Source organism: Hemitrygon akajei, chromosome 2 (assembly GCF_048418815.1).
Source record: "Hemitrygon akajei chromosome 2, sHemAka1.3, whole genome shotgun sequence".
Taxonomy (NCBI): Eukaryota; Metazoa; Chordata; class Chondrichthyes; order Myliobatiformes; family Dasyatidae; genus Hemitrygon; species Hemitrygon akajei.
Genome location: NC_133125.1, coordinates 14,920,806 through 14,932,860, shown reverse-complemented (window position 1 = coordinate 14,932,860; position 12,055 = coordinate 14,920,806). Strand labels below are relative to the sequence as shown.

The window sequence follows — 12,055 nt, the reverse complement described above, 5'->3', positions numbered from 1 at the left end:
CACCCAGAGGAAACCCACGCAGAGAGCGTACAAACTCCTTACAGGCAGTGGCAGGAATTGAACCTGAGTCACCTGTTACTATAAAGAATTGTGCTAACCACGACGCTACTATGCTCAGTAGCCACTTTACTACGCATGTCCTTTACTTAATAAAGAGGCTGCTGAGTGTAAGGGGTTCTGCTCCTGCAGCCCATCCACTTCAAGGTTCAACGTGTTGTGCATTCAAAGATGCTCTTACCACCATTGTAATGCATGGTTCTTTGAGTTGCTGTTTACTTTCTGTCAGCCTGAACCAGTCTGGCCATTCTCCTCTGACCGCTCTCATTAACAAGGCATTTTCACCCACAGAATTGCTGCCCACTGTATCTCTTTTTGTTTATCACACCATACTCTGTAAGCTCTAGAGACTGTTGTGCGTGAACATCCCTGGAGCTCAGAGGTTTCTGAGATACTCAAACTAGCCAGTACGGCACCAATGATCATTCCAGGGTCAAAGTCACTCACATCACATTTCTTCCCCATTCTGATGTTCAGTCTGAACAACAGTTGAACCTCCTGCCCTTGTCTGCATGCTTTTACACATTGAGTTGCTGCCACATGATTGACTGACCAGATACTTGCATTAATGAGCAAGTGTACCTAGTAAAGTGTCTATGTCAAGAATCAGAAGTACAGGTTTCCCCCGCTATCCGAAGGTAGAGCGTTCCTATGAAATGGTCCGTAAGCCGGAATGACATAAAGTGAAGAAGCAATTACCATTTATTTATATGGGAAAAATCTGCAAGCATTCGCAGACCCAAATAATAACGTACAAAATCATGCCAAATAACACATAAAACTTAAAATAACAGTAATATATAGTAAAAGCAGGAATGATATGATAAATACACAGCCTACATAAAGTAGAAATACTTTTCTGTAATCATTGCAGCCACTGTCCACCATAGTGAAAATCTCACACAGGGGCTCTTGGTACAAGTGCTCTCGGCAGAAGCACTCTCTCCAGTAATCTTTAATCTATGAAGCTGCCAAATTATACCAAATAACACATCAAAATACACAGCCTATATAAAGTAGAAATAATGTATGTACAGTGTAGGTTCACTTACCGGAATCGGGGAGACAGCAAGCACACTGATGATGGTGTGTTAGGCTGAGTCATTGGAGTTTGGGGTGGTGGGAGGTAGAGGAGACTGGGGTGTCATCTCATCGTCGTCTGTTTCCATCAGGGCAGGCAGGTCACCTTCTTCTATGTCTGCCTGCCACGATGTCGAAGGTTGAGGTTCATCATCTGCTGTAGCTGATGTGAAAATCTTGAAAAGTGACAGTATGCTTGACTGCTTAGCCTCGTGCATTTTTCTATCATACATTTCTTTGTAAGCACTCAAACCATCCTGCAAATATGCCCTAAACCTACGTACCCTTTCAAAATTAAAGTCATACTTTTCTGCAATCTTTGCAGCGTTGTCAATCGCAGCGAAAATCTCACGCAGTTGCTTCACGTTCAGTTTCTGGACAACTTCACTTTCAGGCCGTTCGCTACTGCGTTCGGTTTCGATTGTTATCCTTTCCTCTTGCAATTGCATCAGCTCTTCATCTGTCAGTTCTTGGTCATGGAATGCCAAAACCTCTTCAACATCATCTTCATCAACTTCCACAAACCCTTAGCCAAACTCATTATGTCCTTACTTCATTGACCACGATCGAAACGCTTAATTATGTCTAGTTTTACGCTAAGTGTAACACCCTTGTGAGCTCTTTTAGGCTTTTCCGATACCTTAGAACTCATCTTGCTAAGGGATGCACAAAATAAATCGACATAAAGCGCAGATGCTCACAGGCACGTGTTTAAGCAATGGCAGCTAGAATGAAGTTCCAGGGGAGGAGTTTGGCTGCTCGGCGCGCGCACTGCCTTTTCTCGTGTGCTACCTTTTTTCGTAACAGTGAAAACACCTTCTGTTAGTGAAAACAGGTAACTAATGTAGGTCTTTCGTAACAGCGAGGTGTCGTAAATTAATCTACTACTCAGCGTGTGTGTGTGTGTGTGTGTGTGTGTGTGTGTGTGTGTGTGTGTGTGTGTGTGTGTGTGTGTGTGTGTGTGTGTGTGTGTGTGTGTGTGTGTGTGTGCACCCTTAAATCCTGGTGGAGTCATCGTGGTGTCATCATGACAAGCTTTGCACCGATCGTTTCGGTGTGCTCATCGTACGGCGAGTCTTGGGCATCTGAAACCTGGCGGAGACCATCCCTCTCCAGGTTTTTTTTACGAGGTCGACTTGCTAGCTCGACACTCAACGCAGGCATGGATGGAGAGTGTGCAAGGGAGCCGGCCGGATTCGAACTCGGGACCTCTCGCCCCGGAGTCCAGCGCTGATGCTATCAGCTGGCTACTCAGCAAGTATTCATGCCCAAATACATAATGGTGTGGTAGCAGAATTATTCATATCTCACTTGAACCGTTTCTTGTATCAGACAGAGACAATTAGATTCACTGCAGGGCTTTCTAACTCCCACAGTGAATCTCTGGACCTGCTGCCAGCGGTATGCAAACAACCAGTAATATCGCTATTTCCTTGGGCTTTTAACCACAGCCTTGTTTGCTTCCTGTTACAAGACAGAGTGTTCTCGGCAACAGTGATGTTTGTTGAGTTTTGCATCATTTGTATGGGCATTGATAAACTTTAAACAGGTGCTTGTCCCACTTGCAGTCTAACTAGATGAACCCTCCCCCCCCCCCCCCCCCCAGCCCCCTTCCTCGGATCAGTTGGGTGAAGGAGTAGCCCTCTGCTACACCACCAGGAGTCAAGTTAGGCCATGCAAAGATTTAGAGAATTTGCCAGGACCTGCCTGGGTTAGAATATCGCACGCACAAAATGCCGGAGGAACTTAGTGGGTCAGGCAGCATCCAAAGAGAGGAATAAAGAGTTAAGTCTTGAGCACAGACCCTTCATTGGGACTGAGAAACCCAGACTGCATCACCATCTGCTGCCCCTCCTCCTTTTCTTTCTCCCAGGGTCCACTCTCCCCTCCTATAAGATTCCTACTTCTTGAGAGCTTTACCTCTTACACCAATCACCTCCCAGCTTCTTACTTCATTTTCCCTCTCCCACCCACCTACCTTCCCCCTCATCTGGCTTCTCCTATCAGCTGCCAGTTTGTACTCCTTCTGCTCCCCGCCACCTTGCTCTGGCTCCTACACCTTCCTATCCAGCCCTGATGAAGGGACTCGGCCCAAATGTCAGCTGTTCATTCACCTCCATAGATGCTGCCTGACCTGCTGAGTTCCTCCAGCATTTTGTGTGTGTTGCTCTGGATTTCCTGCATCTGCAGAATCTCTTGTGTTTAGAATGTCACAGTTGTCCCACTTCAATTTCAGCTGTTAGGAAAATAAACTTCTAGTTCCTCTCTAAAGCTCTTGGCATTGCTGAATGCCAGAAATGCTCAACTATATTTTCTGCCTGCAGCATTGGTAGTAAACAGAGGACATGCTGGAAACAGGTTCTGTTTGCCTCTCTTCATGTGGGATGATGTTAACTTGCCTATATGAAGGACAAATGCATAATGTCCACATCCTGATTCCAGAAATCCACCAAAGCCGTTCTCACAAGGCACCTCAGTGCAGTGATCTCTGTGAGGAGGTGAATGAATACCATCTTAGAGAATGATTGATGATTCAGTCAGCCATTGTACATTTGAGGAGAAGGAAATTTTTTTAAAATTTACTTACATAAAGTTCTTTTCTAACACACAGCACTGAAGGGTTTTAGATTCTGGTCACCTACCTACAGGAAAGATATCAGTAGATCTGAGAGAGTACAGAGAAGATTTACCAATGTGTTGGTGGGACTTGAGGACCTGAATTAGAGAGAAAAAAATGAACAGGTTAGGATTTTATTCCCTGGAGTTTAGGAGAATGAGGGCAGGTTTGATAGAGGTATACAAAATTATGAGGTCATGGGGCAGGAGTGAAGGGTGGAATGTTTAAGGGGAACGTGAGGGGGACCTCTTCACACAGAGGGTGGTGAGAGTATGGAACGAGCTGCCAGCGGAAGTGGTGGACATGGACCTGTTTGCATAAGAACGTATATGGGAGGGCTATGCTTCAGGTGCCAATCAAAGGGACTTAGCAGAATAAGAGTTTGGCATGGACTAGATGGGCCAAAGGGTCTGTCTCCATGCTGTAGTGTCCTACAACTCTGTGATTCTATAGCTCGGAGGAAACTAAATAATCTTTTATCGCCATGAGGTGAAAAACTTCTACAAAGATCCAGAGGCAAATAATGGAAACTCCTCATTCATTTTCCTTGATTGTTTGAGGAAAGAAGGCTTTCCTTGTTCCTTATTCTTTCTTATCTTCCTTTATACAAACATTGCCACAATCTGAAGGCTTCAGCTGCTCGTTCAGGTTTACCTGGGGCATAGAATTTCGTGCCCATGCAAAACCTTTGAAGACATTTCCATGACATTCATGTAAAAAGATGAAAGATGCCAGCTTAAGTGTTGGACCCAACTTCAGCAATGCCACTGGTTACCTGCCCGTCAGCAAATGTTCTTGACGCCAACCACAAGGGCGGCTCGGCAGTGAAGCATTTTTCAGCGACTGCGGCTTGGGTTCAATTCCCGCCACTGTTTGTAAGGAATCTGTACCTTCTCCCCGTGACTGCGTGGATTACCTCTGGGTACTCCAGATCGCGTCCACTTTCCAAAGGCGTACGGATCAGTGGGTTGTTTGGTCACATGGGTACAATTGGGCTCATTAGATCCGAAGGGCCTGTCACTGTGCTATATGTCTCTTTAAAAAAAAGTTAGCTGTACTTTTGCTGCCAGAGCGTTGTTTCTGTTGGCTCACAATCAAGAGAAGCATTTTACATTTCTGCGTTGAACTTTATGTAAATATGTGCGGCGTTACCCTCGAGTACATTTTGTGCCCTAAGCTGCGTATAACACAGTGACAAAATTAACCGGCTACCATTTCTTTTCCAGATTTGACTGATTCCGATCTGCTTTATTTGTTGCAGGCATGGCACCAGATGTGCTGGGGAAATCGCAATGCAGGCCAACAACAAGAAATGCGGAGTAGGGGTGGCGTTCAATTCCAAAGTTGGAGGTACAAAGTTGGAGAAATACTCCTGGTCCAAGAACCTGTGTACATAACTCCATGACTCTATTTGTAAATGGAGAAAAATATGTAGATTTTCTTTACTCTTGGACTCTCGTCTAAAATTAATATTTACTTGCTCGAATTCCACTCAGTTCTGCTGGTGACACACTTTTTTAATAACTGTACAGCCCAATCATCCTGTGTGCACTTTGGAATGTAAAGTCCAGAGTGTTAGATCCTGCGCCAGGTCAGGATGGGTTACCCAATTGTTTGCAATGGGAATTAGAGGCCTATGGATTAGGAAGTAAAGGAACAAATGAGTTTTGGTAAACACGAGAAAGTCTGCAAATGCTGGAAATCCAAAGCAACACACACAAAATGCTGGAGGAACTCAGCAGGCCAGGCAGCATCTGTGGGAAAGAGTAAACAGTCGACGTTCCGGGCCATGAGCCTTCATCAGGACTGGAAAGGAAGGGGGAAGACACCAGAATAGTAAGGCAGGGGTAGGGAAGGAGGATCGCTAGAAGGTGATGGATGAAGCCAGATGCGTGGGAAAGGCAAAGGTCTGGAGAAGAAGGAACCTGATAGGAGAGGAGAGTGGACAGTAGGAGAAAGTGAAGGAGGAGGGACCCGGGGGAGGTAACAGGCAAGTGAGAAAGGGTAAGAGGCCAGAGTGTGAAATAGTAGAAGAGGGGAGAGGGAGGGAAGAAAATAAGTTTTGAATTAATTTTGGTTTAGCCTTCTGCTTTTGGTAAGTATTCATATATGTTCCTTTGAATGTTTAAATTAAATGATGCATATCTCATTGAAAATCTGTCAGGCAGTTCAATACTTACACCCATTAACACACCCAGCCACCCCTATATACACCACCTAAAATCACTTTACATACGTACATACAATCAGTCTATGTATAAAAGTTAGTCATTTTTTATGTTTCATATGATTGCCTTTATTGTGTTTTTTTGTTTTTTTATTGTGTTTTTATGTTCACTGTGTTTTAATGCTGCTTTGGGCCCTGATTAACAATCATTTCATTCTCCCTACACTCGTGTACTACAGAACAACAATAAACAATCTTGAATCCTGAATCAAACATTTAAATTGCTTAATCATTTACAGATATATTTTCTTAGTTTTTAAATATCTTTGAATATGGGGGATATTTTAAAACTTTTAAAATTCATTTACAGCTCTTTCCCTGATTTTTGCCATCTGTTAGGGTCACAGATTATGCACTTTGCCACCAGCAACTTGTGTCATTATTTGGCCTTGCCTTGAGGGTGTGGAGGACCAGTGGGATATCCCATCTGCCTTTGCTCCAGGGAAGTTCAGACTGGCATGAATCACATTTGGTAAATCTGGGCCTAGGGCCTAGACAGCACAAAACTTTATTGACCATCCAAGCCTATTCAAGATGGTTGTCTTTATAATAAGTACTTACAATAAGGACTCCATTGTTTTCTCCAGTAATAATTAGTTACTTGTCTCCCATTTGAGTGAGCCCTAGCTAAAGAAATTAATTAAATAGCTTCATCCAAAATGGATTAATTGGTCACTTCCAATTTGATGTCCATGAGTGGGTTTTTTAAAATGCAGCTCAGAGTTGCACTCACTCACACTACTACCATAGAGACGACACTTCAAAATAAGCTTTTTGGCAGAAATTTTTAATAACCCTGTTTTAATTTCCTCTTCCCAGAACTAATCCAAGAAGTTTGCCCATATAGGTAAATATCTGTAGTTTCCTTCCTGAAAATTATAGGAATGATGATGTAAAAACTCATTTAATTTGATTGATTTTGTGGTTTTAATAAGAAACTTCAGCATTCCAAATGTCAGAATTAATTTATTATCGAAGTACAGATATGTCACTATATACTACCCTGAGATTCAGTTTTTGCATGCAATCACAGTAGGACAAAGAAAATATAGCAGAATCAATGAAAAAATTAAACATAAGCAAACACTGACAAGCAACCCATGTGCAAAAGACACATGGTGCAAACAAAAAAATTTAATAAATAATAAGTAAATAATACTGAGACATGAGTTGTAGAGTCCTTGAAAGTGAGTCCATAGGTTATGGAATCGGTTCAGTGTTGAGGTGACTACCCTCTTCAAAGTCTCATCATATTTTTGAACATCGCTGTCAAATTTCCCGTTCTCTGTTTTCAATATAATTAATTCCTGGCATTGTCCTATGGAACTACTCTTTGGCTACTCCAAAAATCAGTCCAGTTGCCACTGTTGGTCACTGCCATATAACCATATAACAATCACAGCACGGAAACAGGCCATCTCGGCCCTCCTAGTCCGTGCCGAACTTTTAATCTCACCTAGTCCCACCTACCCGCACTCAGCCCATAACCCTCCACTCCTTTCCTGTCCATATACCTATCCAATTTTACCTTAAATGACACAACTGAACTGGCCTCTACTACTTCTACAGGAAGCTCATTCCACACAGCTATCACTCTCTGAGTAAAGAAATACCCCCTCGTGTTTCCCTTAAACTTTTGCCCCCTACCTCTCAAATCATGTCCTCTCGTTTGAATCTCCCCTACTCTCAATGGAAACAGCCTATTCACGTCAACTCTATCTATCCCTCTCAAAATTTTAAATACCTCGATCAAATCCCCCCTCAACCTTCTATGCTCCAATGAATAGAGACCTAACTTGTTCAACCTTTCTTTGTAACTTAAATGCTGAAACCCAGGTAACATCCTAGTAAATTGTCTCTGCACTCTCTCTAATTTATTGATATCTTTCCTATAATTCGGTGACCAGAACTGTACACAATATTCCAAATTTGGCCTTACCAATGCCTTGTACAATTTTAACATTACATCCCAACTTCTATACTCAATGCTCTGATTTATAAAGGCCAGCGTTCCAAAAGCCTTCTTCACCACCCTATCTACGTGAGACTCCACCTTCAGGGAACTATGCACTGTTATTCCTAGATCTCTCTGTTCCACTGCATTCCTCAATGCCCTACCATTTACCCTGTATGTTCTATTTGGATTATTCCTGCCAAAATGTAGAACCTCACACTTCTCAGCATTAAACTCCATCTGCCAACGTTCAGCCCATTCTTCTAACCGGCATAAATCTCCCTGCAAGCTTTGAAAACCCACCTCATTATCCACAACACCTCCTACCTTAGTATCATCGGCATACTTACTAATCCAATTTACCATCCCATCATCCAGATCATGTATGTATATTACAAACAACATTGGGCCCAAAACAGATCCCTGAGGCACCCCGCTAGTCACCGGCCTTCATCCCGATAAACAATTATCCACCACTACTCTCTGGCATCTCCCATCTAGCCACTGTTGAATCCATTGTGTTACTCCAGCATTAATACCTAACGACTGAACCTTCTTAACTAACCTTCCATGTGGAACTTTGTCAAAGGCCTTGCTGAAGTCCATATAGACTACATCCACTGCCTTACCCTTGTCAACATTCCTCGTAACTTCTTCAAAAAATTCAATAAATTCAATAAGGTTTTATTGAAAGATGAGTGAAAGATGCCCTGAAAGGTGAGTGGAAGATCTTGAGAAGGGAAAAGTTGGGTTCAGCTGAGTTAACCTCTAGTGTGCAGTCATGTGGTAATGTCTACAGAGGATGCCTTTTTAAGCCAAGACACACGTGCAACCAAGCACATTCATTCCTGCCACTGTAACCGGCAGGCAGTTGTCTGAGATTACAAGAAAAGGAAAGAAATTAGGAAAGTGAAAAATATCAATAACCAAAATGATTAAGGTGGCACAGAGGCACAGTGGTTCCTCCTGATGCCATCCTGATTTGATGCTACTTCTGTGTGTGTGTGAGAGAGAGAGAGAGAGAGAGAGAGAGAAGTGTAGAGAGAGAGTTGTAGAGAGAGAGAGAGAGAGAGAGAGAGTTGTTGTAGAGAGAGAGAGAGAGAATTGTAGAGAGAGAGAGAGAGAGAGTTGTAGAGAGAGAGAGTTGTAGAGAGAGAGAGAGAGTTGTAGAGAGAGAGAGAGAATTGTAGAGAGAGAGAGAGAGGGAGAGAGAGAGAGAGAGAATTGCTCTGGATTTCCACTATTTTCAGAATTTCTTTTGTTTAAAAATCAAAGGGGAGCTGATGGATATGCACAGTACTGTGTAGAAGTCTTAATCATGCAGAATATTTGTAATCCATTATGTGCAAAAGTCTCAGGCACAGATATATATAGCTAGGATGCCTAAGACTTTTGCACAACACTATGTTTAACAATGTTCAGAGAATGAGTTTGTAAATCTGGTGGGAGCCAAGGATGTTGGGAATGGTGAGGGTGGAGGGGTGCTGGACAGGTGGCAGAGAAGGAGTGCCGGGGCACAATGCTAGAGAGACTCAGCAACCATGGAAAGAAATTTATGGTTGTGATGAAGGGTCTCGGCCTGAAATGTTGACTCTTTATTCCTTTCCATTGATCCTTCCTGACCTGCTGATTCCCTCCAGCATTTTGTGTGCATTTCCCTTTGATTTTTTTTTTTTTGCTTTTAACTTATACTGGTACTAATTTACAGTCACAATTAAATCCATCAGTAAATATTTGTACTGAAGGCCACAGGGAGAAATTGGGGGCTCCACACAAGTAGCATCAAATCAGGATGGCATCAGGAGGAGCCACTGTGCCTCTGTGGCAGCCCTGAGACACCAGGCAGGGTTGTTTGATTCCAAACAATTGGTGTATTGATCATTACAGAATGTCTCTCTGGTGCTTCCTGCTCCCTCCCCTCTCCATTCCCCTTTTCCCAACCATAAGACCATAAGACATTGGAGCAGAATTAGGCCATTCAGCCCATTGAGTCTGTTCCGCCATTCCATCATGGCTGATCCCAGATTCCACTCAACCCCAAACATCTGCCTTCCCGCCATAACCTTTGATGCCCTGACCCCTCAGGAAACTATCAATGTTTGCTTTGAGTTTACCCACGGACTTGGCCTCCACCACAGTCTGTGGCAGAGCATTTAACAGATTGACTACTCTCTGGCTAAAAAAATTCCTCCTTAACTCTGTTCCAAAAGGTCACCCCTCAATTTTAAGGCAATGCCCTCGAGTTCCTCTCCACATCCACCTTATCTAGTCCTTTCAACACTCAGTAGCTTTCAATGAAATCCTCCTACGTTCTTCTAAATTCCAGTGAGTACAGGCCCAAAGCTGCCAAACGCTCCTCATATGTTAACCCCTTCATTACTGGAATCAACCTAGTGAACCTCATCTGGATTGTCTCCAAAGACAACACATCCCTTCTAGCACTTTTTCCTTTGTAATAGCAATAGTATTCACTCCTGCTCCCTGACACTTATGGATCTCTCACACACTGCTAATGTATTCCACAGTGAAAACTGATGCAAAGTACTTACTAAATTCATCCACCATTTCTTTGTTCCCCATTACTACCTCACCAACATCATTTTCCAGTGGTCCAATATCAACTCTCAGTCCCCTTTTACTCTTTATATAACTGAAAAACCTTTTGCTATCCTGTTTTATACTATTGGGCTAATTGCCCTCATATTTCATCTTTTTCTTTCTCATGGCTTTTTAGTTGCCTTTTGTTGGATTTTAAAAACTTCTCAATCATCCATCTTCCCGGTCACATTTGCTACCTTATATCCACTTTCCTTGGCTTTTATGTAGACCTTAACTTCCTTTGTCAGCCACGGTTGCCTAGCCCTGCCATTTGAGAACTACTTTTCCTGTTGGACATATCTATCCTGCGCCTTGTGAACTATTCCCAGGAACTTCAGTCATCTCTGATCTGCCTTATTCCCCGCCAGTAGCCCCCTCCAATCCACCTGGGCAAGTTTCTTTCTCACGCCTCTGTAGTCCCTGTATTCCATTGTGATACTGACAGATGTGACTTATGCTTCTCCTCTCAAATTGCAGTATGAATTCAATCATATTATGATCACTGCCTCCTAAGGGATCCTTTACATTAAGCTCCCTATTAAAATCTGGATTATTACACAACACCCAATATACGATAGCCTTTCCCCGAGTAGGCTCAAAGCACAAGCTGCTCTAAAGAGCCATCTCATAGGCAATCAACAAAAACCCTCTCTCGTGATCCAGCACCAACCTGATTTTCCCAATCTCCTTGCATATTGAAGTTCTTCATTACAATTGTGACATCACCCTTATTACATGCCCTTTCCAGCTCCTTTTGCAATCTCAACCATTCATCTTGACTACTACTTGGAGGCCTATATATGATTCCCATAATGGTTTTTTTTATCCTTGTAGTTTCTTAACTCCACGCACAGATATTTGACGTTCTCTGACTTTATGTCACCCCTTTCTAAAAATGTAATTCCATTTCTTACCAACAGAACAGCACCACTGCCTATGCCTTCCTGCCTGTTCTTTTGATATTAATCTCCCAACTATGACCTTTTTTTAGCCATGACTCAGTGATGCCCACAACATCTAATTGCGCCACGAGTTTGTCCACCTTATTCCAAATGCTACATGTATTTAAATACAACACCTTCAGTCCTGCATTCTTTGACCTTTTGAATTTTGCCTCTGTGGTACAACTTAACTCTTTGCTCTGACTGCAGTTATACCCAATCATTGGCCTGTCCTTCCTTACATTCATATTACATATTACATCTTCTACTTGTAAACCTGTTGGCTCCTCCTCAGCTCCATTATACAGGTTCCCATCCCCCTGCCATATTAGATTAAACCACTCCCTGTGGCTCTAGTAAACCTGCCCGCAAGAATATTGGTCCCCCTCAGATTCAAGTGCACCCTGCCCCTTTTGTACAGCACACCTGGCCCAGAAGAGGTCCCAATGATCCAGGAGTTTGAATCCCTGCCCCCTGTTACAAATCTTCAGTCACACTTTTAGCTGCCACCTCATTCTATTCCTAGCCTCACTGTCATGTGGCTCAGACGGCAGTCCCAAGATCACTACCCTTGAGGTCCT

The 12,055-nt window shown here is 43.0% G+C and overlaps 1 protein-coding gene across 1 annotated transcript in view; it reads left to right on the top strand.

Annotated features, from left to right (window-relative positions):
- pcsk1 (proprotein convertase subtilisin/kexin type 1) overlaps positions 1 to 12,055 on the top strand; it is a 66,040-nt gene that overhangs the window by 26,088 nt on the left and 27,897 nt on the right. Inside the window, exon 6 of the mRNA XM_073067608.1 lies at positions 5,016 to 5,104. Coding sequence (XP_072923709.1) covers positions 5,016 to 5,104 — 89 coding nt within the window. The remainder of the gene's footprint in view (positions 1 to 5,015; positions 5,105 to 12,055) is intronic.